General features: G+C 41.1%; 2 protein-coding genes across 4 annotated transcripts in view; one reads left to right on the forward strand and one right to left on the reverse strand.

The window, feature by feature from the left end:
• CREBL2 (cAMP responsive element binding protein like 2) overlaps positions 1-26848 on the forward strand; it is a 50210-nt gene that overhangs the window by 17221 nt on the left and 6141 nt on the right. For 2 of the 3 annotated variants that reach the window (XM_036251984.1, XM_036251986.1), the window contains exons 4-7: positions 444-1990; positions 5511-5760; positions 6423-6510; positions 26375-26506. In XM_036251984.1, coding sequence (XP_036107877.1) covers positions 444-448 — 5 coding nt within the window. In that variant the 3' untranslated portion in view covers positions 449-1990; positions 5511-5760; positions 6423-6510; positions 26375-26506. Of the gene's footprint in view, positions 1-443; positions 2507-5510; positions 5761-6422; positions 6511-26374; positions 26507-26848 lie in introns of those variants that run through there. The other variant, XM_036251985.1, reaches the window with a different exon arrangement.
• Positions 9590-26735, reverse strand: GPR19 (G protein-coupled receptor 19). Its single transcript, XM_036251983.1, has 2 exons — positions 26565-26735; positions 9590-11137 (listed from the first exon to the last, which is right to left on the reverse strand). The coding sequence occupies exon 2, from the start codon at positions 11119-11121 to the stop codon at positions 9868-9870; it is 1254 nt and encodes a 417-aa protein (XP_036107876.1). The 5' UTR covers positions 11122-11137; positions 26565-26735; the 3' UTR covers positions 9590-9867.

The raw sequence follows: 26848 nt of genomic DNA on the forward strand, positions 1-26848 counted from the left end.
TTTTATTAGATGAGGTAACATTTGCTTAATCTAAATTGAGTGAAAAAAATAAAAAGGCAAATCAGCTCAGTTTGCTTTCAGTCTGTATTTTAAAATAGCCTTCTTGTAGATACCAAACTTTAAAAATATTTTTATTAATTTTTTTAGAGGGGGAAGAAGGGAGATAGAAAGAGAGAAACATTGATGCGAGAGACACATTAGTCAGTTGCCTCCCATACATTCCCGACCAGGGATTGAACCCACAACCCAGGCATGTGGCCTGACTGGGAACCGAACCCATGACCTTCCAGTGCATAGGACAACGCTCCAACCAACTGAGCTACATCGGCCAGGGCTAGATACCAAACTTTTAAAAAAATTTTCCATGTATTTTAAGACAGATTAACTAAATTTTATTGACCTTAAAAACATTCTTACATTGGTAACTTTGATTTATTTTTCAGGGTGAAGATCATGTAAAATGATAAGTCAGTGATTGAAGTCAATATCCTGATTCCTATGAAGGAAGAATGGGCAAGATTATACTTTTTGGCTTCATTTACTACCTACTGCTCCATAGTCATCTCTGTAAATCTGCAGTTTCTACCAAATGTGTGATCATAGATCTCAAAGGATTTTGCTTTAACTTTTAACACTTAGAAAATTTACAAACATTCAGACCTGTTCTGGTTGGTATTGCCATCCTTGGCATTTAACATGTCGCAGTGCTTGAAAACACAGGAGTAGAGAACAATGGGTAAAGATTGTATTTTTGCACCTTAACTCCACAATGCTTTATTGGTTAATTTATATTCTTTCCATGTAGTTGTATGTGTATGTGTGTTTAGGTGTCACCTCCTTTCATGTTTTTGATTGCCCTGTAAAGAGAAACCAAATGGGCTGATTACTGACTAAGTTCTTAGCCTTTATGGACCTAATTTTATTTCTTTATATGCACTTGAGTAACGTCTATTTTCTGCATGAACCATGATTTCTCCTGTGAGCCATTCCAGCATAAGCTGTGAATATGTATTAACAAATATATACATTTCTATTTTTATAATCCATAATATGCCTGTTTTAAATAATGTACATGTTAACTACATCCATCAGGAAAGCCCTCAAGACAGTCTCTATTTAAAACTTTTGTCACTGTCTTCTCAAACTTCATAATAATTTGCAAGAACCTAATCCATACTTGGAGAATAATTAGTCAGATTTTATTTTTAAGCAAGAAATAACCTTTTAGGCATTTCAGCCACATACATCGCCTTGATAACCCAGAGTATATATATATGTGTTTCTATTGTATGTCTATATGTGCATGTGGGGAGGGCAGGAATGAATGTTCACACACATTTCCTTGTGTAGTCAACTAACTTGGAAACTTTTTCTAAAGAGAATAGACTAAAATTAGCTGCTGAGATTGAGTTTCTGCCTCAAGAGATCTGGAACAAAATGAGGGACAAATTGCTGGTAGATCTAACAGTTGTAGCCACAACCAAAACACTTAGTTTCTTCTCTGACATGAGTTTCCTATGAATGTGTTCTGAGCCAGGAAGAAACACACTGTAGGTGTGCGTCTGGTTCAGCCCCAGCTATGCCTCCCTCTGGAGTGAAACACTGGAGCTCGAGTACGCACAGCACCCAGCTAGGAGGTGCAGAGGGCGGAGTGTCCTTTCCAGTGCCCATCGCAGTGACATTTACAGTCTTCCTGACCACCAAATGGAGTGATGGTTGAGGAATCCAGCTCATAGTACGATACACTCAAGTAGATCTAGGAATCTTTTGATTTCCCCATTGAGACCCTCTCTCTTCTTTCCCAGAGTTAAATCAGGAGTTGTGTTCCCTGTTGCTGCTAACTTGTCATTGTCCTTGGCTCTAATGAAGCAAATATTTGACTTCCAAACAAAATATGTTTTGTTATGAAGAGGTAGTTGAAGAGGAGGCATCATATTCTACATTGTCTGTGAGGTGGAACAGAGATGGGCCCCATAGTTTCAGATAACAGGTACTTCCCCCACCGCTTCCCTTAGGCTATGCATTTGAATAAAGTGCCTCCCCTTAGCCTGAGTTCCTAAAGATCTCTTGTGCTTAGGTTGCAAACTCAGATCTCTAGTCCTGTGTGACTACTGATATACCACTAGCCCAGACTGTTGGGTCTCTTTGTGTTTTGGTTGGGTGGGGGTTTAAGAGTATTTAATGTCTTTTTAGGATCACAAATATAGATAAAGGATTGTTAATATTCAGTCCTTCAGGATTTAAGTGTTTTAAGTATAGTGTTCAGGTTGTAATGGGTCTGTTTTGCCATCTGGTCTACTCAAATGTATATTTTCTGTTTTGCAAAACAACCCAAGATGTACTCTTTGTTACTTTGTTCAGTACCTTTTAAATTCCCCAGAAGAGTTGTTTTCAAAGCAAACATTCCAAAATGAATGTAGCTCTTCAATGCAATGTCTCCATTGTGCTTGAAGTATTTCTTCTCTGGTTGTAATTTTAAATTACAGGGTCATTTATCTGAGCTATACCCCTGCCCCCCCCCCCCCCCCCCCCCCCCAGTATCTTTATAAGAGCAGTGACTTTGTCCTCAGGTCAGGTAGAAGATGTATAATTTTGGATGAAAGTAATTACAATTTATTTGAGTTTATTCCTAAACCTACCTATTTGGTATTTTGGAGTAGATCAAAACCAAGAGAAGGTTCCCTGATTTTAAAAAGGAATGTTTTGATTGCTTTGGGTATTGTGCTCCCTGCACGCTTTGGCCACTTGAAGCATGTTAATAAATGTCACTGATTAAAACAGCTGGAGCATTTCTTTCCCCATTTCAGTTAGGGAGCAGCACACTGAAATCTAGCATCTCTCACTGATCTGTAAGGACAGGCTGAGAGGGAACAGGAGGGTGAGAAGTCAGTGAGCCCGGTCCCTCTGGATCAGTGAGGTTCTTGCTGAGTCACAAAGCAATATTTTCTTCTTTTTTCCCCAAAGAAAAAGGAAGGTAAAGGGGTTGGGGAGGTGGAGATATGTTTGTAAATTTAGACCAGTCATAATCTATCATTAATTTAGCATAAACCTACCATATATTAGAGTGACTGAATAGAATATGGAATAAGTTTGACCAGGTCAAGTTTTAGAATATGGTTGAAATTCTTAAATTTTTTTCTATTTTATCTAAAATCTTTGCATTGTATTTAAATCAGAATCTATCTTATTACAGTAAATTCATATCATAGTTTACTAGCTAATTGGCAATATTTATCAGCTTCGTCATTTGGCACTTTCTTTTATCATCTTTGAATTATGATAGACATGATTTGGCTTATTACAAAAGTATAGGTTTAAACTGGACTTGCCTTCAGTTAAAATAAAGGGAAACATAAATGCTGCATTTCACAAGAAATCAGTTGCTTATTATCAATTACATATTTAGTTTTAAGGGAAAGAAAGGTTACTGTTAAACCACATGGTATTTTGGGGCATTGAAGGGATTTTTCTTTCTCTGAAGAATATTGTACAATTATATTTTTATGAAAAATAAAATATCTTCACCAGAGATATCTCAAATGGTCTGTTTCACAATACCGGAATATGTCTGTATAAAAGTAAAGTAGTAAAAAGAGTGTGAGATTTAGGTAGAAAACTGGTCTTGGATCCATTTTCTAAGTCACCTTAAATTATTTAATCTTTCAACCTGACTCCTCATCTATAAAAAAAGAGGGACAATAACTTTCATAGAGTAAGTCATTGGTAAGCTAAATATGAATTATGAGACACTGCTTTTTACATAGTCAAGAATTACATTAAGTTTCAAATATTCACATATGCCTGGGTTTGACAAATTGTTAGACTTTAAATCACTAACAATAAACATTTACTTAATGAGCTGGAATCTAAATATGAAGTGTTGCCCTAGCTGGTTTGTCTCTGTGGTTAGAGCGTCAGCCTCCGGACCAAAGGATCTCAGGTTCGATTCCTGGTCAAGGGCATGTACCTGGGTTGCAAGTTTGATCCCTGACCCGTCCGGGTCATGTGGGAGGCAACCAATCGATGTGTCTCTCTCCTATCATTGGTTCTGTCTCTCACTTTCCCTCTCTCTCCACTCTATCTAATTAAAAAAAAAAAAAAAAAATCAATGGAAAATATCCTTGGGTGAGGATTAACAAAAAAATAAAAGTAAGTATGTAATGTTGTAGTTATTATATTTCTGAATATGCCTACTATATCTAGCTATATCATGCCTACTCCTAGAATGGTATATAGTTGGAGGCTCTTTTTAAAGCAATACAGTAGTTCCCCTTTACCCATGTTTTCACTTTCCAAAGTTTCAGTTACCCTCTTGGTTAACCACAGTCAGAAAATATTAAAAGGAAATTTTCAGAAATAAACAATTCACAAGTTTTCAATTGCCCACCAATCTGAGAAGCTTGATAATGTCCACGCCATCCTGCTCCATCTCGCCCCTTAATCACTTAGTGAATTGTCCCTTTACCAGCATTTCCACCTGTATACACTTCCTGCCTGTTAGTTACTTTAGCAGCCATCTAAGCTGTCTGATGGACTGTTATGGTATCGCAGTGCTTGTGTTTGAGTCACCTTATTTTACTTAATATTGACCTCTAGCGCAAGAGTAGTGATACTGGCAATTCAGATACGCCCAAGAGAAGCTGTGAAGTGTCTCTGTTAAGTGAAAGATGAAAGTGCTCCACTTGAAAGAGAAAAATCCATATGCTCAGAAAAAACAAATCTTCTCTCTGTGAAATTGTAAAAAGGGGGGCGGGGGGGAAATCATGCAAGTTTTGCTGTGGCACCTCATGGGTGCATGAGATACCAGGGAAGCAGAATAGAGACCCATTCAAAATCCCCTAAAGGCGTTTTCATCTCTTCTGTCTAGCTGTTGTGGGCGAACAGCTGGAACGGCCTTGTTGACTGCCTGCTAAAAACCAGATTATGTTTTCAAACTTCCAGACCTGTGTCCTAATCCTGAAACTGGGTACACATGGCTCATCACTGCAGAGCCCAGCACCTGTGTGTGGGGGTCATTTTGCTGTGGAACTAAAATCACACTTTCTACAAATTATAGGTGAACCCTAACTGTATAGGGTTGATAGAGAGTTTTTAAAGCAATACATATTTTAAAGAGGCTTCTTTTGAGAAAGAATACAGAGCTTTTGAACAGAAGTGTTAAGTTGAGCAAAAACTTTATAATGGTTCAAATTGTAGGGGCTGAAAAAATTAAAGAAGGTTTGAGTAAATGAAACGGACCGAACATAAATTTAGGTCCAGGAGCATAGGAACATTGACTCTTAGGGAAGGTCTAGATTACACTGCTATGATAGGTCCAGGAATTCTCAAGGTCAAATGATAAGAGGAGCAGAGGCCCTTGTAAGTGTGGGTGAGACTACTGCTCGTTTTGGTGGTCTGATTTTTTTTTTAATGATATCATTCGTATAAAATGGGTTTAAAATAATATTTTGACTAGTGACTTCACATCTGTAAAAGGTATTAATTATTTTGGAATTTCCTCCAATGTTTAGATGCTTCGTGTTTTGAACACACTGATTGATTAGTTCATCTACAGCTGCTCTGGGTGCTCAGCAATTTTCACTGTCTTGTTGCTATGAGACGAGTACTTCTCTGAAATCGCCAATGAGACCGTCGTCCGAAGAGGTGGTGGGCTCTGCCTACTAGCCACAGTGCCATCAAGCGGTCACTCTGCAGAATAGTTTGACAAAGTCGGCTTGCATTTCCACTCATTAGAGCACCGTAAAGCCGGCTCTGTTCCAGGTAAATTAGCAGTTTAACTGAACGGTGGGGAATTGTTTATACTCTTCTGCACACAGTGAGGATTTTTTTCTCCAATAAATGAGTCATGCCACGACAAACAGAATGGCGAAAAGGATATTGGACTGGTAGTAGAAGTCATTTTAGTTTACCCTTAAGTTGACCCCTGTTTGTCTTAATTTCTCTTCTAAACCATGAGGGGCTTGTGCTGGAGTCTCCCAACATCCCTTCTACTAGAAGAATCTTTGATGCTTTCTTGCTTCTTTTACATGTGGTTCTTACAGAGGGGTGGAACCTCCAGCAGATCTTGGTTATGTTGACCTGAATTGGTGAATTTGAGCAGGTAGCAGTAAGGCTGGAGAGGTAAAGGGAAGGACTGTGCCCCCCAGGAGAGGCAAAGGTGCCAACCTGTCTGGCAGGTGACTGCTCCCAAGGCTTAGTGGATAGAATTGTTCTTCCTGAGCAAGAACCCTGGCCCAGGGAGTCGGCTGCAGGCATCCTGGGTAAACCTGTGAGGGAAAGTCTGCAGGCAAGCACATCTGAGCAGGAAGTACAGGCTGGTTACACTAATGCTGTGTGTGTGTGTGTGTGTGTGTGTGTGTGTGTGTGTTGGGGGGGATCAGAGGAGTTTTTATAATCTTTAAAGAATACACTAATGCTTTCAGTGAAGATTAGAAGAAAGGGAGACATTCAAACTCCACCTCAAAGGATGCATCCCTACTCCTTCCTGAGTCTGTGGGAACCTGGATCCAGGTAGGAGAACTGCCTCTACTCTGATCCCTACCCCCGGCCCCCTGTCACTTTCTTGAGCTCCTGTTTGGAGGCCATGTGAATACAGATTCGTGGTGCACATCGTCGTGTGCCTGGTAAGGAGACTGGAGCAGTTTTCTTGTTCTCTGTAAAAGCCTGCCTCCCTGTGACTTAACCCTAGTTCTTGCCAGGTAAGTGGGAGGTCTGCTGAAGATTGTGGTGCTGAGACGTGTGCAGATACTCATCAGTCTGGGCATTACATCTGACTGTCTCCAGTTTCAGGGTCAAGTGAGACAATAGGGTTGTTACATAGTAAACTAAACTAAACTAAAGTATAGTGAATTGCCAATAACCTGAGAGAGTATAGATGAGTTTTCATAGGTTGTGAGATTTGGAGGCTCTCTCAGTTATAATTTGATTAACACTTTAATTTGTCATTATTTGGGAGAGTTTAAAAAAAACTAGTAAGTTCTATAATAAATTTATCCCAATAAGTTCAATTTCCACTTACTGGGATAAACTCATAGAACATTAAAGACAGGATACAGCTTAGTAATCTGGTTTCTTTTTGTTTAAACTGAGACCGAAAGTATACATAAAAATAAATTTAAATGAATTAACTTTAGCTTTTTACAACCTAACTTTAAAAAATAACATTCAATTTAAAAGGGCAGAAAATAGCCCTGGCCAGTTTTGCTCAGTGGTTAGAGTGTGGACCTGCGGTCCAGAGAGACCCGGGTTTGGTTCCCACTAAGGGCATGTACCTCGGTTGCAGTTTGTCCCCGGCCCAGGTTGGTTGTGCAGGTGGCAGCCACTCGATGTGTCCCTTTCACGTGGATGTTTCTCTCTCTCTCTCTCTCTCTCTTTCTCTCTTTCTCTCCCTCCCTCCCACTCTATCTGAACAAAAAATGGAAAAAAATGTCCTCGGGTGAGGATAAAATAAATAAAAGGGCAGAAAATAAAATCACTTTAATTTTTTAAAATAAGTTTGAACCATAAAATTCAAGGGCCAAGGTAGATGAACATTGGGCTTATTTTGTCGTTTTTAGAGTGCCTTTTGCTCATGGGATGAGTACGAATATGAAGAGAAAGAAAAGGAAGAAAAATACAAGCTATTATGTTTATTTTTTGAATGTGTTCAAGGAAGCGCCTCCACTTAAAAACACCAGCTCTGCCCTGGCCAGTTTGGCTCAGCGGTTAGACCGTCATCGGCCTGTGGTCCAGAGAGACCTGGATTCGGTTGCTGCTAAGGGCGTGTACCTCGGTTGCAGTTTGTCCCCGGCCCTGGTTGGTCGTGCGGGTGGCAGCCACTTGATGTGTCCCTTTCACGTCGATGTTTTTCTCTCTTTCTCTCTCTCTCTCTTCCTCCCACTCTATCTGAACAAAAAATGGAAAAATGTCCTCAGGTGAGGACAAAAACAAAAAACAAAAAACAAAAAAACACCAGCTCTGTAGATGTTTTGCAGATGAATTGCTTTATTGTTTTTCCTTGACCCAAATATCAAACCCAGTCTTGTCTTGTTTCCCTGTGTCTGTGAGGTGGGAATACACAGGGTTCTTTCTGTCAGAAGTTTAGCACTAAAGTCCAAGAACCTATCATGGCCAAGGAAAAGGTGAGAACCAGCTCATTAAGTTTCATCTAGATTGTCCTTTTAAGAATGGCCAGGTTTGCCCTGGCCGGTTTGACTGAGTGGTTGGAGCATTGGCCCGCACAGCAAAGGGTCTCGGGTTCATTTCTGGTCAAGGGTACGTACCTAGGTTGCGGTTCATTACCAGCCCTGGTTAGGGTCCTGCGGGAAGCAACCAATCGATGTGTCTCTCTCACATCGATGTTTCTCTCTCTCTTTCTCTCTCTCCATCCCTCCCACTCTATCTGAAGTTAAATGGAACGTATCCTCGGGTGAGGATTAAAAAAAAGAATGGCCAGGTTCTCTTAGACCTTAGACTACCACCAAAGCGGCAGCCAGGAAGCCTGTCGAGGCCTGGATGGGTTTGGCCACTCATGCTCTCTAGAGACACTTCTGTAATGTCAGGGAAAGAGAAGCAGACCTGTAGTTAGAGGGCCTGTGTGTGACTACCAGCTCTGTCCCACTCTGACTTGGACATGTCACATAACTTTGAGTTCCACTGTCCTCAGCAGTAAAGCAGAGATGATAATAAGTATATCACAGCATTCTTGAGAGGACCAAATGAGATAATGCAACTTCGATGATTATTTGCAGCTCTTGGTAACGAGGGTGTGAAAATGCATGCCAGTCTTGTCTGTAAGCCCTTTATTGTTTTAATAAGAACACTTTAAAATTGTGCTGGTCCTAGATTTGAAATAACGGAGACCTGGCAACCAGAGAAGAAAATTCTGAGTTATCACAGCCAAAGAAGAGTTGAGTTTGGCGAGGGAATGATGATGTGTCCTGGAGAGATGTGGGGAGGAGGCACTGGCTGGAGAAATGGCCTCGTGTCTGAGCCTGTGGGAAGAAGAAGAAAGTATTCCTTGCCCTTGCAACCCTAGTGGATAGAGTTTGGGCCAGGCAGCCAAAAGGCAGAGCACAGAGAAATGCCATCTGTCATTTTTACTTTTGGCATTTTCTGGGCTTGCCTAGCAAGGGCACCTGCCCATTTGCTTGAGTTTAACTCAGAGAAGGAAAGTGTCCTAGACACAGCTGAGTTAAGACACAGGTAGGAGAAAAACATCCCATTGACTTGAAATTTTTCAGGGCATCACCAGCTACTTAAGTTAAGGGAAAATGAAAAGAGAGAGATTAGGCAACTCTATAAGCTTTCTTTCCCAAAGAATCCTGATTAAGATTCAATCACAGAAGACTGTCCAGCAGTTCCAGTATATTTCCAGTACTGTATAGGCAGTGCTTTCTGGACCATGATTACTTAGAAGAAGGTAATGTAAAATCATATACAATATTAATACTTCCTAAATGTTTCTTAATGAAAGAAATACACGTCTCTGAAATGTGTGACAGAGAGGATTCCATTTAAAACAGAAGCCCACAGATACAGCATTTCAGTAGGAATGAGAAGAAGGAAACAATAGAACTAGGTTGATTCGTTAATCAAAGACTATGTGTGTGGTTTATGCTTTTTAAACCTAATGGTAAATTAAAAGTAGGAATGCATTATCTTTTTTGTGTATGTAACTAATATAGTAAAAGGAACTCATGGTGAATGCTTCCCCTAAAACAAAAAGCAACTAAAATTAAAACTATAATTGATAAGTGACTACAGTTTACAAAAGAAAACACTTCCCTCAGAAAGTTGATTGAAAAAAATATATAAATAGCTTCTGTTTTTATAGTTAAAGCTTTTTAATCTCTGGTGCATAACAATAATCGAAAGAATTCTGAGATTTTAGACAAAAGTGTTTGGTGGATTTGAGTTAATGGGCCAAGCAAGCTTTTTTTCCTTGGCTTCTCTGTCAAATGAATCATAGACTGAGTCTTTGGTTGTAGTTTTGGCCATGGGAGGGATTTCTGAAATGCCAACATAGTTTTTTTTGGCCATCCTTGAACTGGTTGTGATAGTGTAGGCATTGCTTCGGTAACATTTCATCGAGGACATGCAAAAAGTCTCTTTCATTCCTCTCCTAAAACTGGCATTATAAATTGAATACAGAGTAGGTTTAGAGGCTGAAGAACTAAAGGATATCCATGTGATCGCTGTGAACACAAGGGAACTTTTCTTATAGTCTCGTTCGTGGGGGTGCCACAGCTGAGCCACATGAAAAGGCAGCCAGGAGAGCAAAAACAATAGGTTTAAAATGAGGAACATCTTGACAGTTTTCACTTTTGTCCTTGGGACAATGTTCATTGTCCTCCTCACAGTTCGGCCATCAGTGCCTATTCTCCAAATATATTTTATGACCTTCTGGTAAAATAAGATAATGAGGACAGATGGAATCACAAAGCCCACCAAGAAATGGATGACAGTATAGGCAGTTCCCTCCCAAGAGGAAGGGAGGAAATAGTTACAGTGATGGTCCCAGTTGGAGCCGTAGAAAAAGAACACAGGGGTCACAAAGGCTGCGTCAAAGATCCAGGATGCTGCAATCATTTTCTTGGCTTTTTCTCTGGACACCTTGAAGCTCAGAGGATAGACAATGGTATAGAACCGGTCTATGCAGATGGAGAGGAGAACGTAGATCTGGACGCCTGGGGTGAGATACTGAAAATATCGCACAACCTTGCACATTGCACTGCCCAGTGTCCACCTTCCAGTGGTGAACTGCAGCAGGACGAAAGGCGAGCTGGCGATGCTGACAAGAAGATCAGCACACGCCATGGAGACCACAAAGTAGTTGGTGGTCGACTGAGTCCTCCTACTCCTATGGATGACCAAACAAACCAGGGAATTGCCAAAGACAGAAAACAACCACAGGGTCCCAAAGAGGATGCTGGCTGTGGCCACTTCCCCAGGTTTCAGTCCATATTGCAAGTCTGTTCCGTTGCTCATCCAGCCGTGCTCCTGGTATAATTCCGCCAGATCACGGCTTGGCAGAGTTGTGGCTGTGTCAGGGCAGCTGTGGTTTTGGAGGGGCACCAGAAGTGTCGGAATAACCAAAGGCGGCTTGCTGTTCTCCATCCTGTGAGCAAAAACCATATTCATTTTTTTTCTCTTAGTTCTGGATAAGAAAAGAAGAATGAAGCCTCCTGTTAAAATGGTGGCACAGAGATTAATTCCTAAGGCTAACAATCTTATTTGACACTTAGATTGGTCATCATTTGTCAAGGAGTAGGACTTGTGCTTTGGCAGGAAGACATGACTACTACCCAAATAAGACTCTGGCCTATTTCTCTTTCATTTAGGAGCTGTTTTAGCAGATCCCAGAGCAGGCTCTCTTTGGCCTCACCCTCTCTTGATCCTTAGTCAAATGTGGTAAAACTCATACCAAGTTCCACTCCGAAACATATCCTTGTTCCCTTCCCTCATCGGGGATAACAGAGGGTTAGAGAGCTCACAGTAAGGGTGTTACCTGCAACTGAAGAGCTAGCTGTTGGAATTCTGGGCAAGTGGGAAGTTCCTCAATGTTGTAACACTAAGGTAACGAGGCTGTAAGAGAGGAGAACACAGGCTGATGGAAACACTCATGTCAGCGGTGGAAACAGCTAGCAGGAATCTATAAATACAGACTGGCCAGCTACTGGGAAGGACCCTGTCCTTATTGCAGAATTTCCATTACAGACACATTATGGAAGCCCATGGAGCAACCATAACACTTCTGCGTGAGCCAGAAGAAGCTCCTAATTTAATGACATCTGAAAATAGCCTGCTTTTTCCAAAAGGTGATGTGGCTTACATACTAATAGCCTGCCACCTATCCATGGCATTTGTTGATGCTATTCTCTACTTATTGTTTCATAAAATGACAGTGACTGAAGAAGGAACATACACAATCTCTTCTAAAGAATGTAACTAGGTTACTAGAAACATGATGGCATTCAGATAATTAAAAATAACAAATATAGCCCTGGCCAGTTTGGCTCAGCGGTTAGAGCGTCGGCCTGCGGTCCGGAGAGACCCGGGTTCGGTTCCCGCTAAGGGCACGTACTTCGGTTGCAGTTTGTCCCCGGCCCTGGTTGGTCGTGCGGGTGGCAGCCACTCGATGTGTCCCTTCACATCGATGTTTCTTTCTCTCTCTCCCTCCCACTCTATCTGTACAAAAAATGGAAAAATATCCTCGGGTGAGGATAAGAAAAAAAAAACAAACAAATATAACTGTTACTTAGCAACTTTTTAAAAGCTTATGATCTTTAGATATAAAAGAATATCTTAAAGTTTAGCACTCTTTTTTGTACTATTCAGTGTAAAAAAAAAAAAAAACTACATTTTTAGCATAGCTGGTGTGGCTCAGTGGACTGAGCGGCATCCCATGGACTGAGAGGTCCCAGTTTGATTCCCGGTCTAGGCACATGCCCAGGTTGCAGGCTTGACCCCCAGTAGGGGGCATGCAGGAGCAGCTGATTGATGTTTCTATCTCTCTCTAAAAAAAATCAGTAAAAAGATATATTTTTAAAGTTACCTTTTTTTTTATCCTCACCCGAGGACATTTTTCATTTTCTGTTCAGATAGAGTGGGAGAGAGAGAGAGGAAGAGAGAGAGAGAGAGAAACATGGATGTGAAAGGGACACATCGAGTGGCTGCCACTCACACGACCCAACCAGGGCCGGGGACAAACTGCAACCGAGGTACACGCCCTTAGCAGGAACCGAACCCGGTTCTCTCCAGACTGCAGGCTGATGCTCTAACCTCTGAGCCAAACCAGCCAGGGCTAAAGTTACCTTTTTTAATAAGTAAAATGATTGTGTAATTGTGGACCATTTGTTAAAACTAGGTGACTTTGTTTGCAGCAGGATCATTAATGTTTAATTTGATCTGAACCCATTAAACAGAAAGAGAAAGCATAGGCAGTTGAGTCCATAAGAACAAGAGCAACTCCATCTGGCCTGTGGCACAGGGCAGGGCAGGGCATTCCAGCAACAGGCTAGTGCCCCTCTTTGGGGGGGGGGGGCTCCTGTGACTACACCTCACAAAGAAATGTTTCTCAAGTTCTAGAGGTGGGATTGAAAAACAGTCCTTAATGACCCATTTTTCCTTGAAGGATTTTTGCACTAATTTGTGGTGGGGAGAGGAGTGTTCATATATATTGTCTTCACCAAGAAACCACATTCAACAAAAACCTGGGGCTCAGGGCAATGTACTAAGTGCCAGTTCCATGTTATCTTCAGGCTTTTCTTTGGTCCATGAGGCACCCTACTTAACTTCTCAAAGAGAAATGTAAGATAATTAGACATCTCGACTACGAAAAGACCTTTAAGCACGGCTGGCCAGTTGATAGTCGGTTGTAAGAATAGCAACCATACTTTCCATATAAAAAAATCAGGATACACAGTCTAAAAACAGAACATAAGATCTAAAATTAGCACTGTCCTAGAAAATTTAGAATGCATGACCCTCCTACTTATAAAATGGAAACAATCTTTTAACCTTTCTATGTGTAAAACCTATAAGATGCCAAAAAAAAAAAGAAAAGAAAGAAAGAGAAACAATTTTTAAAATATTTCAAGTTTAAAAATAAAACAGACGAGCAATTTTTCAGACAGAAGGAGCTGTTTCAGACTGTCTGGGGATGCCTGTGGCCTAAATGAAACAGGGATCAGTGGCAAGGGTACTTCTCCATGGTCAATATACTCACTTAAAACTGGTGAACTTCCTTTTGTTTCTCTCAAAGCAAAACTCTGCTGTGAGAGATGAAACTCTAGCTCACCCCTACAACCACAGTTCTTCGAGGCCGTCTTCCACATTTCCTCCAGTGATTCTACACCACCGAGTGTGTCTGCCGATTTTTGCAGCCCCACCACTTGGATGCTCTGAAATGGGACAAGGGTACCTGGGGAGTTCCTGGGTCTAGGTCACCCCTGACGACGGCACGACTTTCCTACTCGACCTAAAATTGCTACAGCTCTGTTTACTCAGTCAAAGAATCAAGAAACTGTGCTGGGTACTAAGGAAACAGAGATAAGCGAGGCCCATAAAAGGGCAAATGTATAAATAAACTGCCTGCCATATTATAACTGAATTCTATAATGGTTATAATTAACTGCTGAAAACAGATGAGGAACTAAGTGCCAGAGAAGAACGGGGCCCCGATTTTGCTTGGGCTAGGACACAGAAAAGGAAAAGCTTCACAAAGGACTTGAGCTCTGAAGTGGGGGCTTCGAGAATCAATAGGACTTCTTCAGGAAGACAAGAGAGTTCAAGAACAAAAAAACAAAAAAGCGATTTCAAGGGAGCGAGAGAGCATGTGGAATGAATTTTGGGGTCATCTTTCCGGGTTGATCTTTTTTGGGCCCTTTTCTCCTTAGAGACATAGTTTCCTGCAGTCTGTACCTCCCAGAGTACATAGTTTCTAAATGCCCTACAATCAAACTGACCTACATTTTCCCCATGGTTACAATGAAAGGCTATATTTTCCGCATTCGTGGGCTGCAATGTGGTCAGACAGTGGATAGCAGTATTCGCCTATCCAGAATGATTGTGGGGGCCTTGTCCATGCAGCACTGTGCTAGATCTTGACTGCAGCATTTTCCATCTCTCCTGCTTTAGACCAACGGTTCTTCAGCTTAGCAACACGTCGAACTTTCCCAGGGAGCTTTAAAAAAATATTGACAACGGGGTCCCACCCCAGGGACTCTAACTTAATTGGTCTGGAGTGCTGCCTGGGCACGGGATGTTTCCGAGTTCCCCAGGTGGTCCTGACATGCAGCCAGGACCCAGAGTCACTGCTTTAGAATTACTTCCATGTTCCTGTCTTCCCCCATGAAACTATGGCTCCTGGAGGAGGGTGTTATTATTTTTCCATGTTCTACAGCCTCCACTGAAGTTCTCTACATTAATAACTGCTTATTAAATATTCACTCAGTCAAATCCCTAAGGACAGAGAACTGAAACACATGACTCCTACCCCAGGCAGCTCTGCAAGAAGTACAGGCAGAGAGATTTTTGGTTCTGGGGAGCTGACACATGGGTGACTAGGAGACAGGGGGGACATAAGAACAAGGCCAATGAAACTGAAGTCACCTGATCGCTACATGGAACAGAACTCTCATTTGAAGGAGAGAGAAGGTAGTTGAAGTGTCCTCAGACAGGCTCCTGCACTCCCTCCTGGAAAAAATAGTCTGCCATGTTACAATTAAATTCCAGGGTCCCAAAGTCAAATTTCAGAAAGGTTTCCCACACTCCATTAACTTGGAAATAAATACATCTTCAAGGAGTGTTTTGGAAATACAAGGACTGCCTAATTAGTCGTTATGTTCAAGTCATCCAGATGCAGGATGTTAGGAGCCACAGGAAAGACTTCTTCACCTCTTTCCTGCTCAGCCTGCCTCTTCCCAGCCAGTGCTGGCACCACCACGTGACACGCTCCACCACGTTAAAGTACATCTCTGCATGTTTTCTAAGAGAGGACTCTATCTATCAGGCTTCAAGAGATGCATTTTATTTTTTTTTTATTTTATTTTTTTTATCCTCACCCGAGGACATTTTTCCATTTTTTGTTCAGGTAGAGTGAGAGGGAGAGAGAGGAACAAAGAGAGAGAGAGAAACATCGATGTGAAGGGACACATCGAGTGGCTGCCACCCGCACGACTGACCAGAGCCGGGGACAAACTGCAACCAAGGTACATGCCCTTAGCGGGAACCGAACCCGGGTCTCTCAGGACCGCAAGCTGGCGCTCCAACCGCTGAGCCAAACCGGCCAGGGCAAGAGATGCATTTTAATATGTAAATGGAGAAACGGTGGATAGGTTGACATGGTATAGAACAGGGCACTGGGTGGACCTCTGTGTGATGGGATCCTAGGGAGCCTGTGAGGGGAATATGCCTATCACTTTATATTGTAATTTGTATTTTGAATGCTTGTCTCCCCCATTAGGTTATAAATTCCTTGAGAACAGAGACTGTGTCTTTATCTGTATATCCCTGGACCTTATATAAATATTAATAAAAGTTTATTGAACAAGTAAATGGATAGATGTGTTAATAAAAATGATACAGTGCTTGAAAATAAGTAAACAAGAGAAGAGCAAATTTTTCTAAAGTCATGCCAAGATATTGTTAGATGGGCTTTTCCAAGGATTAATTATCTAGGAGAATGTGTCTATGCTTGATTTTACTATTGACTGTATGACTAAACTCCAGATATTCTTTTTTTTTATTTTTGGTATGAGCCTCTAGTGGGAACCGCACCCGGGACTCTGGTCCATAGGCCGACGCTCCAACTGCTGAGCCAGAACAGCTAGGGCAAGTCCAGATATTCTGAAGTTACATGTGAACATGCAGATTTCTGCCTAGCAGAAAAAATAACCCTAAGTTATGAATTTATTGTCCTGTAAGACAGTAACCAGTTCTGTCATTATTTAGCAATCTTATGATGACATTCTTAAACACTAAAGCAAAAACACAAAGCCCTATAAATACCTGTTTCTTCAAATGCTCTTGGAATCAGCCTTATTGGCTCCTCTGGTCATAAATTAACAAATCTTTGACATGTTCATTCTATATTTGTATGAGAGTCATGATTTTGACTTTTTGAAAATCATACTTTGATGGGTGGATGAGTGGATAAATGATTGTAAACTAACGAGAGGACCCCGATGAGAAACAGAGGGCACAGGTGACAAACTTTCTTCCCTTTGCAGTTCTGCCGGGGCTCTTCCTGGTTAAGCTTATCAACTGCTGGTGAAGGTTTCCTTCGGACTCAAAAAATCCTAATGAATGGTTTTTCCCTTTCCTGAAATTATAAGGATTCACAGACATTCTCACAATGTAGGAAGACCATTTTTATTTCTGCGATATCTTCAAATATTTAATGTCAAACTAGAATTTGTATAATATTGAATTTTTACATGATTTGGTTGGAGGGGAAAAAACAAACATTTTCTATAGAATGGAAAGTATCTGCTAGACCTAAACAGATACATAAGGCTGTTTACTAATGAGCAATAAGATTAATTACAATGATGACAGTAGTTACAACAGCAATACTACTAAGATTTAATACTTATTTTGTGCTTTTACTATGTATCAGATATTTTTTACCTGTAGCCCTTGGAGGTAGGTAATATTTTTAGCCCTGATTTACAAATGAAAAAAACTGAAGTTCTTCCCAAAGGACATAGAGTTGGAAATTGGTCACCCTAGGATGGTCTCAAGTTCTTCCCCAAGGACATACAGTTAGAATGTGGTCATCCTAGGACTGCCTCACTCCAAAGTCCATGCTCTTAAACACTGTTGGGGCTTCATGCCCAAAGAGGCCAAAAGGGCTGGATCTGAATTCAGAAGGTCAATTCTGCTATATGTGGATAGGTCTTTCTGGACTCCTCAATCAAAGGTAGGAATATAAAGTTACTCCCCAACAGCCTCTTAACTACCCACAGATACATCTGTTCAATAGGGTAGCTCAGAAATATGTAAAATAGTGAACATTTGGGGCAAAAAAATCATTGCTACCATATACTAGATGGAGGCTTAGCATCAAACATGCAGTAGATATGTTGGTCTGCAAATACAGCCTTTCTTCAGAATAAAAAAACATGAGCATTTTAGAAATTCATTATGAAAGATGATTAACTATTGCCTTTTTTTTTTTTTTTATCCTCACCCAAGGACATTTTTTTCCATTTTTTGTTCAGATAGAGTGGGAGGGAGAGAGAGAGAGAGAGAAACATCGATGTGAAAGGGGCACATCGAGTGGCTGCCACCCGCAGGACCAACCAGGGCCGGGGACAAACTGCAACCGAGGCACGCGCCCCTAGCGGGAACCAAACCTGGGTCTCTCTAGACCGCAGGCTGATGCTCTAACCACTGAACCAAACCAACCAGAGCTAACTGTTGCCTTTTAAACAAAGAATGAAAGCAGAACTTTATACTTCAGTCTGAAATGAACTGAGGAAAAAGTTTTATCAATTGCTATTGCCCCAAGTAGGAAATTAAAAAAAATTTTTTAAATAATTTTACTCTAGAAAATACTATAGTGGTAAGATATTTTCCCTTAAACTTTCAGTGTGTGTAGGCTTGACTTGCCTATATATGACAACGAGAACTGCCTGGGCGGTGGTGTGCTGCGCTGGCTCGCACAGGCTCCCCGGAGCCAGTTGTGCACACTCCTTCCCATCTCCAAGTTCAGTGACATTACACTGGTATCCGAACCAGCTATGGTAGGACTAGTCACACCACAGAAATGTACGAACACTACAAATCAGGTTTTTCTTCCTGCAGAGGCCGCTAAACATTCACCAGCCCACCACCTCCAGTAGTGTAGGGTTTACTGGGCACCCTATCTCGAAGCCCTGAACTTACACACATTCCTGAATTTATGCTAAATGGCTAAAGAGGCCACATAGGCTCTTTGGAAGCTTCCTAAGTGGCTATCTTACTCTCTGGCCCGAGCTATGGCTCTGGTGTGGACACTGAGTAAAGTGCTTTATAGAATACACAAGGCTCAGGTAGCCACCAGCATGACTGTGGTGGAGGAACAGGAAAGCCAGAGAGGGTAAGAGATGTTCTCACGGTGGTCCACCCAGATAGGGTCACCAGATGAAATATAGGATGCTCAATTAAATGTGAATTTCACATAAATAACAAAATTTTAGCATAAGGATGTCCAGTGCAATATCTCTTACATGGTGTCCTGTATTTCTATGGTATGTAAACCATAACTCAATAAAGCTATTTTTTTTTTTCTTTATTGATGTTAGAGAGGAAGGGAGAGGGAGAGAGATAGAAACACCAATGAGAGAGAACATTGACTGGCTGCCTCCTGCACGTTCCCCACTGGGGATCAGGCCCACAACCTGGGCATGTGCCCTGACCAGGAATTGAACCAGTGACCTCTTGGTGCATGGGTCGATGCTCAACCATTGAGCCACACTGGCTGGGAAATTTTATTTATCTTTTCAATTATAGTTGACACACAACATTATATTAGTTTTATGTGTGCAACATAATTAGACATTTATATACCTTACAAAGTGATCCCTCTGATAAGTCTAGTACCATCTGGCACCATACACAGTTATTACAGTATTATTGACTATATGGAGACTTGCCATTATTTAAAAGAAATAATGTCAGTAGTAGGCAGAATGGCCCCTAAAAGATGTCCACACCCTATTCCCTAGAACCTGTTAATATGTTATGCTATATAGCAAAAGTGACTGTGCATATATAATTAAGGTTATGGAACTTAAAATGGGAAGATTATCTTGGATTATCCAGGCGGGCCCAAACTAATAAACCCCTTTCTCTGGTTGGTAGCAGAGAGATGTAGCAGAAGTCAGAGACAGATTCCAAGCATGACAAGGAATGGACAGGCTGTTGCTGGTTCTGAGATGCAGGAGCCCACATGCAAGAACCAGGGAGAGGCCTCTAGGAGGTGTAGGTGGCCCCGAACTGATACCATCAAGGAAATGTGCACTTAGTCCTACAACCACGGAGTGCTGCATCCTGCCAACCATTAAAATGAGCTTGGGAGGGGAATCATCCCTGGAGCCTCTTCAAAGGAACACAGACCTGCCAATCCCTCGATTTCAGCCTGTGGGACTAAGCAGAGAAACTAGCCAAGCACACCCAGACTTCGGACCTGCAGTACTGTGACATAATCAGTGACTGTTCTCTTAAGCCACTAAATTTGTTAGAGTGGCAATAGAAACTAATTCAATGTAGCATTTCTTATATAACTGAGCGTGAAGACTAAAATGTACACCAGTCATCCTATCACTTTCCACTACCCCACCAGCATCTAGAACATTAGAAATCCTGAAAGGCTTAAAGAGTGACGTGCTTTCTACTTCACCTTAAAGGTCGTACTGGGGGCCAAGAAACCTGAGTTCTGATTCTAGTTATAAGCACTGAACAGCAATTCAAGAGACCCAGGTCTTTTTCTCATTTCAGTGTAAGAACCTTAAGAAAATTGATTTCTCCGAATCTCCCTTTCCATGAAAGAATGGGTCGGGATGATTTCTAAGGTCATTTTAACTCTAGGAGCTAAAACTGATAGGTTGACATTGTGATGAGCAACACATATTCATTTAACTTATAATCCACCACTTTCACCTAGCGGAGAGCTCTTACTGAGAGGTATTTTGACAGAGAGGGAAGTTGTTTGTGGCTTCTGGGGCCCAGCACTGTGAAGCTTTGATATCCAAGAAGAGTAGGGTGGGTCTCCAAAAGAGACCTAGGAGGTACATTTTACATAGGGGCCAGCCAAGCCCTCCTCAGTAATTATCCTGGATGTGCCAACAATCTCTCATTGAAGATTCTTGCAAGAGGTGGCCTGGTCAAAGACTTGCCACCTGTGTTTGCTTTCCATTTTATCTAACACCTGTGTTTTCAGAGGGGACAGACACTTACTAGAACACCTAGATTGTCCTCTACCAATTCTCCACACCTCTCTTCCCAGTATGGGGTCTTTTGAATTCTGAAGAAAACAATTTGGCCAAGGAATTTACACCTCACCATACCCAACTTGATTCATTACAACAAACATTTTTTGAACACCTGTTGTGTGCTCACTGAGTTAAAGTAGAGGCAAACAATTGCTCTGGAGGTAAATGTTCAGTTTCATTTCCAAGCTCTGGTTTCAGTATTACATCTCTAGTAGTGTGACTTGAATAGGAAAGAGGTGGGGACGCAAAGACCAGACTCCTTACACTCAGAGCAAAGAACTGGACAAGAAATGCAGTGTACAGCTATTTGAAAAGAAGGTGAAAGATTTGTTAAGAACTGAGTATAAGCACTGACCATGGAATTACTAAAAACTCTTACTTTTCAGAAGCATTTACATTGGCCTCACATCAAATTCACATCAACACTCGGCAAATTTTGGTCTGCACCACTGTTCACAATCAGGGTTTTCCAAGAAAGCAACCTTCAAATTCATGGGGCAAAAGTCAGATTTAAATTCACATTAATATATGTTTTTCATGGACAATTATGCACCTATACGTATATCACTGAAAATATGGTTGAATGGATATTTGCATATGTTTCACATGGTTAATAAATAGTTTAGTGGCATATTTTTTAGACATTTTATAGGTTTAAATGCTGCTACTGCTGTCATTTCTCAATGCTTATTTTCATCCTCTCTGCATATCACCTACACCAGTAATTTTTAACCTTTCTTCTTCAGAGACAGACATGACAAATATGTTCATACATGTGACACCCCCCCACACACAGATATATCCAGAATTATCTGCAACTCTAGAAGCTCAACCTATAACTCCAACACTTAATCTTCAACCTAAGAAAGCATATTGAAAGGAAATAGTTATGTAGATATCCTTAAACTTAACATTAATTTTTAAAAACAAATCACTGGCAAACTTTGGTACTTCATTTATTAGCAAGCAACTTTTTGCAACAGGCATCTTTTGTCTGGGACATAGCAATCTATTTTGATACTTTGGTTGATAAGCACCACCCTACAATACCTGTAAGTGTAAACCTAAAATCTGAATTCTTGAAGGCTAAAGGGTGCCTGGTACAGAGAACCAGGAAAAAGTAATAAAAAAGGGAAACATGGTTATTCTCTTCACTGGGCAATGGTGTGATTCTCTAAGCCTGTTATAAAAGTCTACCAAGGAACATTTTTCTGTAACTAACTCCCTTCTATGATCTATAATGTCACTGACATTCTAGGTAAATTTCATAGCCTACACCCAAATTTAAAGGTGTATTTCCTTCTTTAGATGTGGAGAAAAAGAACTCTATGCACATTTTAAATATAAAGATGCTGTACAGTGCAGTGGTTGAGAACATGGGGTCTAGAGCAGTGGGTCACAGGTAACTTTGACTCCCAGAGGACACTGGGCAATGTCTGGACACATTCTTGGTTGTCACAACTTGGGGAGGAAGGTGTTACTGACATCTGGCAGGCAGAGGCCAGGGATGCTGCTAAACAGTCTATAATAAAGAGGACACTCCCCACTCCCAACAAAGAATTATCTAGTCCAAATGCCAGAAGTGTTGAAACTGAGACACCCTGCCCTAGAGCCAGCCTGCTTGGTTTCAAATCACGTGTCACCTATGTAGCTTCTGCAAGTGACTTGACATCTTTGTACTTTAGTATGTTCACCAGTAAAATGAGGATAATACCAGTATGAATATTATTGATTTGTTGTGAGAGTAAAATAAATAACACAAGAAAGGAGCTAAAAGCCACATCTAGAACAAAGCAAGTGCTAAGGAAATGTTTACTTTTGTTATTACATGCGTTGAAAAAAACACCAAAATTTTTTAACAGTGGTTGTTTCTAGGGGGTGAGATCATGATTGGTTTTTATTTTCATTATACTTTTATACTTCTCTACATTTTCCAAATTTTCTGGAACTGTATTTGTATTCATCTAATATCCAAAAACATATATTTTTTATTTATTTATTTTTTTTTGTTATTATTTTTTTAATCCTCACCCGAGGACATTTTTCCATTTCTTGTTCAGATAGAGTGAGAGGGAGAGAGAGGAAGAGGGAGAGAGAGAGAAACATTGGCGTGAAAGGGACACATCGAGTGGCTGCCACCCACATGACCCAACCAGGGCCGGGGACAAACTGTAACCGAGGTACGTGCCCTTAGCGGGAACCGAACCCGGGTCTCTCTGGACTGCAGGCCGATGCTCTAACCGCTGAGCCAAACCGGCCAGGGCCGAAAACATATATTTTTTTAACAGAATGTAGCAGAAAGAACTTTACTTGTAATATAGGGGAAAGAGCACAAAATTAGAAAGACCTGGATCCAGATCCTGGCTCTTTGCTGTGTGACTTTGAGCAGATGAGTTCACCCCTCTGAGCTTCAGTTTCCTGATCAGCAGTTGGGGCTCATAATGCATATCATAGAGTTTCCATCAGGATCAAACACGACAGACATATAGTGCCTAGGAAGGTAATGAAAGCCTCCAGGAGATGAATGCTTCAAAAGTCTAGCCAAGGGAAAGTGACTCTACAAACAGAAAAAGACATTCATAGCGGTAACTCCCCTTTTGCTTTTTAAACCATCCTCTTGAAGAGGCTACCTCTCATCACAACCCATTTTGTGCTTTGGTTCATAGAGGAGAAACCATCTGTTCTGGCCCTTCTTCCTCCCTATGTATATACTTTAGGGAAGAATTCCACTGGCAGGCTTGACTCATTTGGCAGGGTTTACTAGCGGTGGGCAGGTTACTGTGACCAAAAGGCAGGACACAGGCACCACTTTCTCATATGCTTCACCTGTGTTTGTTGTCCCTCTTCTTATTTCCTCTTTCATTCCTAGCCTCCAAGTTGAAACCATACTTGGCAAAGCCTCCCCTCAAGGGGAAGCCTTTCTACTTTCTCTTTCTCTTCTGTCTTCTCTTGTTCAGCTAGTTGAATAGACTGCCCCCTTTTAGATTCACGAGGGATGAGTATGAAGCCGGCTAGGCTTCCAGATGGAAGCCTCTGCGTGCACTAACCCACCTGCTCCTCTGAGAAGTCCTGCATGATGCGGTGGGCATGCAGCACCGGTTCCAGCAGGGCTGTTTCTTTTGCACAGCTCGCTCAGCAGGTAGCAAACACTGGAGGTGAGGAAGATGAGTGAATAGGATTCTCATACCTTATTTACAAACCCTGTTCTTCCTCTCCTCGATGAATTAATGAGATCAAAAAATAACAGAAAAGGTTATATTTGTGTATGTTATCAAGAGGAGTGACTGTTTTAACCCTAATTAGTCTGTTCATTTGAATCCTAAGCAACCTTTCAAATGCTCAGATACAATGTTTTGGACTCTGGTCCTAACTACCACTGTTTGGGAAAGGCAGTGTGGCCCCAACCCACTCTGACACTGAAGATCCCAGGGTTCCCTTGGGGGGAATCCTGTAGTTCTGTGAGTTCTTGGTGCAGCGTTCTGGGCACCAGATCCAGAGCTGGCTAGGACAGGACTGCCTGGGGAAGGAACTGACCTTCTCAAGACATGAACTCTCAGCTCAAAGTGGACTATTACTATGCTGGGAAATGGTGCCAGGAAAAACATCAGAGACTGTTAGCGGTGCTTCCATCTAGATGTAAATAAAGTATCAGAAGACATAGACACAGACAACAGTATGGTGGTTACCAGACGAAAGAGGGGTGGGGTGGGGCGATAGTAAGGGGTAAATGGGGCCAAACATATGGTGACAGAAAATGAGTTACTTTGGGTGGTGGGTATACAATGCAATATACAGATGAAGTATCAAATACATGTACACTTGAAACCTATATAATCTTATTAACCGATGTTACCCCAATACATATAATAAACTATCAGAAGAACTTCATTCTAAAAATAAATAAAATGCCAGGGGGATTGGTAATCCCCAGGAAATAATTTATGGATACATCTTGAACTCTAGTTTGCCATTGTTTCAGGGCCAGTCTGACTAACAAATAAATTTTAGGCATAATTTTGACTGTTGCCAAGTTTTCTCCTACTCTACATTCATCTCCTCACTATCCTTTCTATATACACGTGCAGAACAAAACAGGCATGGGCCCCCGGACTGGCTCCAACAGAATGCTACCAGTCTTGAGTCTTCCCATTCCATTGGCAAATGCATACTGAGAGTTCACCATAAACCATAAATGCTAGCAATCCAAAGATGGAAGGATACAAGTGGCTTCTTACGGGTGACTAGATTGGTGTGAACGTGTTCCTTGTCCCAGGGAACTGTAGATTTCAGCAGGGATAAAAGGTTTAATCTACAGGACTAACTAAAGTTCAATACTGTAGCAGATACAACTACTCTTCAAAGTATTCTTCAATGAAACCCTGAAGGGAAACACCTCATTTAGTGAAGAATTTCACAAATTTTAGACTCCTATACCTTATCTTCCTCTTTGTATCCTTGACCTAGCAAATTCCCACAGCATATAAGAATGAGATCAGTCATCTTTTACTGTCAAGGGCCAGAAGGGAAACTACACGGACCAAAGGAAGAAAATCTTTATATCTCAGAAATTTCCAGAAGTTAAAAACAAAAAACAAAAAAAGCCTTCACCTTTTCCCCTTAAAAACCTAAAATAACTTGAGAGAGAGAGATTGAGATTCCCTTGTTTTAAAGTATAATATTATTTTAAAGCAACATATGTAATCAGTTTGATATCATAGTTTATGTTCATAATTTTAGAAGTTTTTAATCTATTTCTTATTTTGAAAACCAGGTAAGTGTTTTTAAAGAGAACATGCTTAGGGTGGTCTTATTACTAGGTTTTAAGGAAGAAAGAATGTTTCTAGGTTCGATTAAAGAAAAATTAACCATGATGTAATTCTAGATTTCTTTTTTTTCTTTATACATCATTTGGTCACCATAGTAACACAGTGTTTTACTACCAGATATCTATACAGCACAAGGGGAAGAGAACAGTCATTTAGGGGTACAAAATGTGATTATTGGGATAATTCAAGATTAAATATAGATTTCACTGGGGATGTATTTTAGCCAGGCAAGCTAATTCAATCTTCTAGTAGCATCAGCTGAACAAAATTTGTAACCAAATCAACTGTTGACATCATTTGAAATAATACAATCAGAGAAGCAGCATGGTTGAGTGGTTAAGATCATGAACTCTGGGGTCAAGTTTCTTGTGTCCAAATTCTGTTCCTACTATTTATTAGCTGTGTGACCTTGGAAGAGTTCCCTAACCTCTCTGTGCCTTAATTTCTTCATCACTGAAATGTGGGTACTAATAATGGCTCCTTCAGAGGGATATTATAGGGATTACATGACTGATTTTTTATACTTAGACTGATGCCTTACATATAGAAAGAACTTTATAAGTATTTGTAGGGGGAAAAAAAGACAAAATTTAAATCTGTTAGCTTCCTTCTCTATGCTGGGTAGAAATGGTCTAAGATACCAAGATTTGAGTTCATGGCAGATTATTTTAGCCTGTAACTTTGGAAGATTCCTTTGAGAACTTCCTGGGGGCCCTCTTGGTAGCTATTCTATAAGGTTTGAAATTCGGTGGCAGTCTACTGTCCTGAACCAAAGCTGGAAACAGTCACGAGCACTCCTGGTATCAGGAACATCAGAAGGAAGAGAACTGCATAGCACAAAGAAACAGCAGCCTGCCTACTCAGGCTCCCGAGCCACTGCCAGTAACCTCTGGGAACATAAGCACAGAATAAGCAGCTGAAAAGGGATGAAACAGGATTATTTTTTGCAGTGACAATAAAATCTAGCTGGCTTCAGTAATATTTTCCTTCTTTCAAGTGTGCAAAGAAAAAAAAATCATTTTCATCAGTGACTGCTTTATTTTATTAATTATCACTATATAGAAATTCCATCTAATTTTTCTTCAACAGGCACTTACTCTGGTGAGTTATTCATGTTGCAGAACTACCTAGGCATCTTTTCTGGACCTATAACAAAACTAAAGCCCCTAAACAGCCAATAAACCAAGACAAAAATCTCCAAACTGCCTGGAAAAAAAGAAGGTATTATGTTCTCTAAGCTAAATTTTAGCAACAATACTGCAGGATCTCTAGCACATACCTCCATCCAGACTTGATTTTAGAGCCAGTCTCCTTGGGTCTTCTTGGTCAGGAATAGCCCTTGCATAGGAGTTTGGAGAATGCCATAAACCACCAGGAAAGCTTGGAAACACATTCATATCTGTCCTCTGCCTTTCCCTTGGCTCACAGCCCGCTTCCTGGTAGGGAGACAAGATGACGCTGTGCAGGGTTGACTGTCAAACCATCTTCCCGCCCCCAGCCCCACTCTCCTGGTTCCCCTCCCTTCTCCTTTCCAAGGCTCTGGAATGTGTCACATGGGAAATG

The sequence above is a fragment of the Molossus molossus genome, unplaced genomic scaffold (genome assembly GCF_014108415.1).
Source record: "Molossus molossus isolate mMolMol1 unplaced genomic scaffold, mMolMol1.p scaffold_m16_p_10, whole genome shotgun sequence".
NCBI classification, from domain to species: Eukaryota; Metazoa; Chordata; class Mammalia; order Chiroptera; family Molossidae; genus Molossus; species Molossus molossus.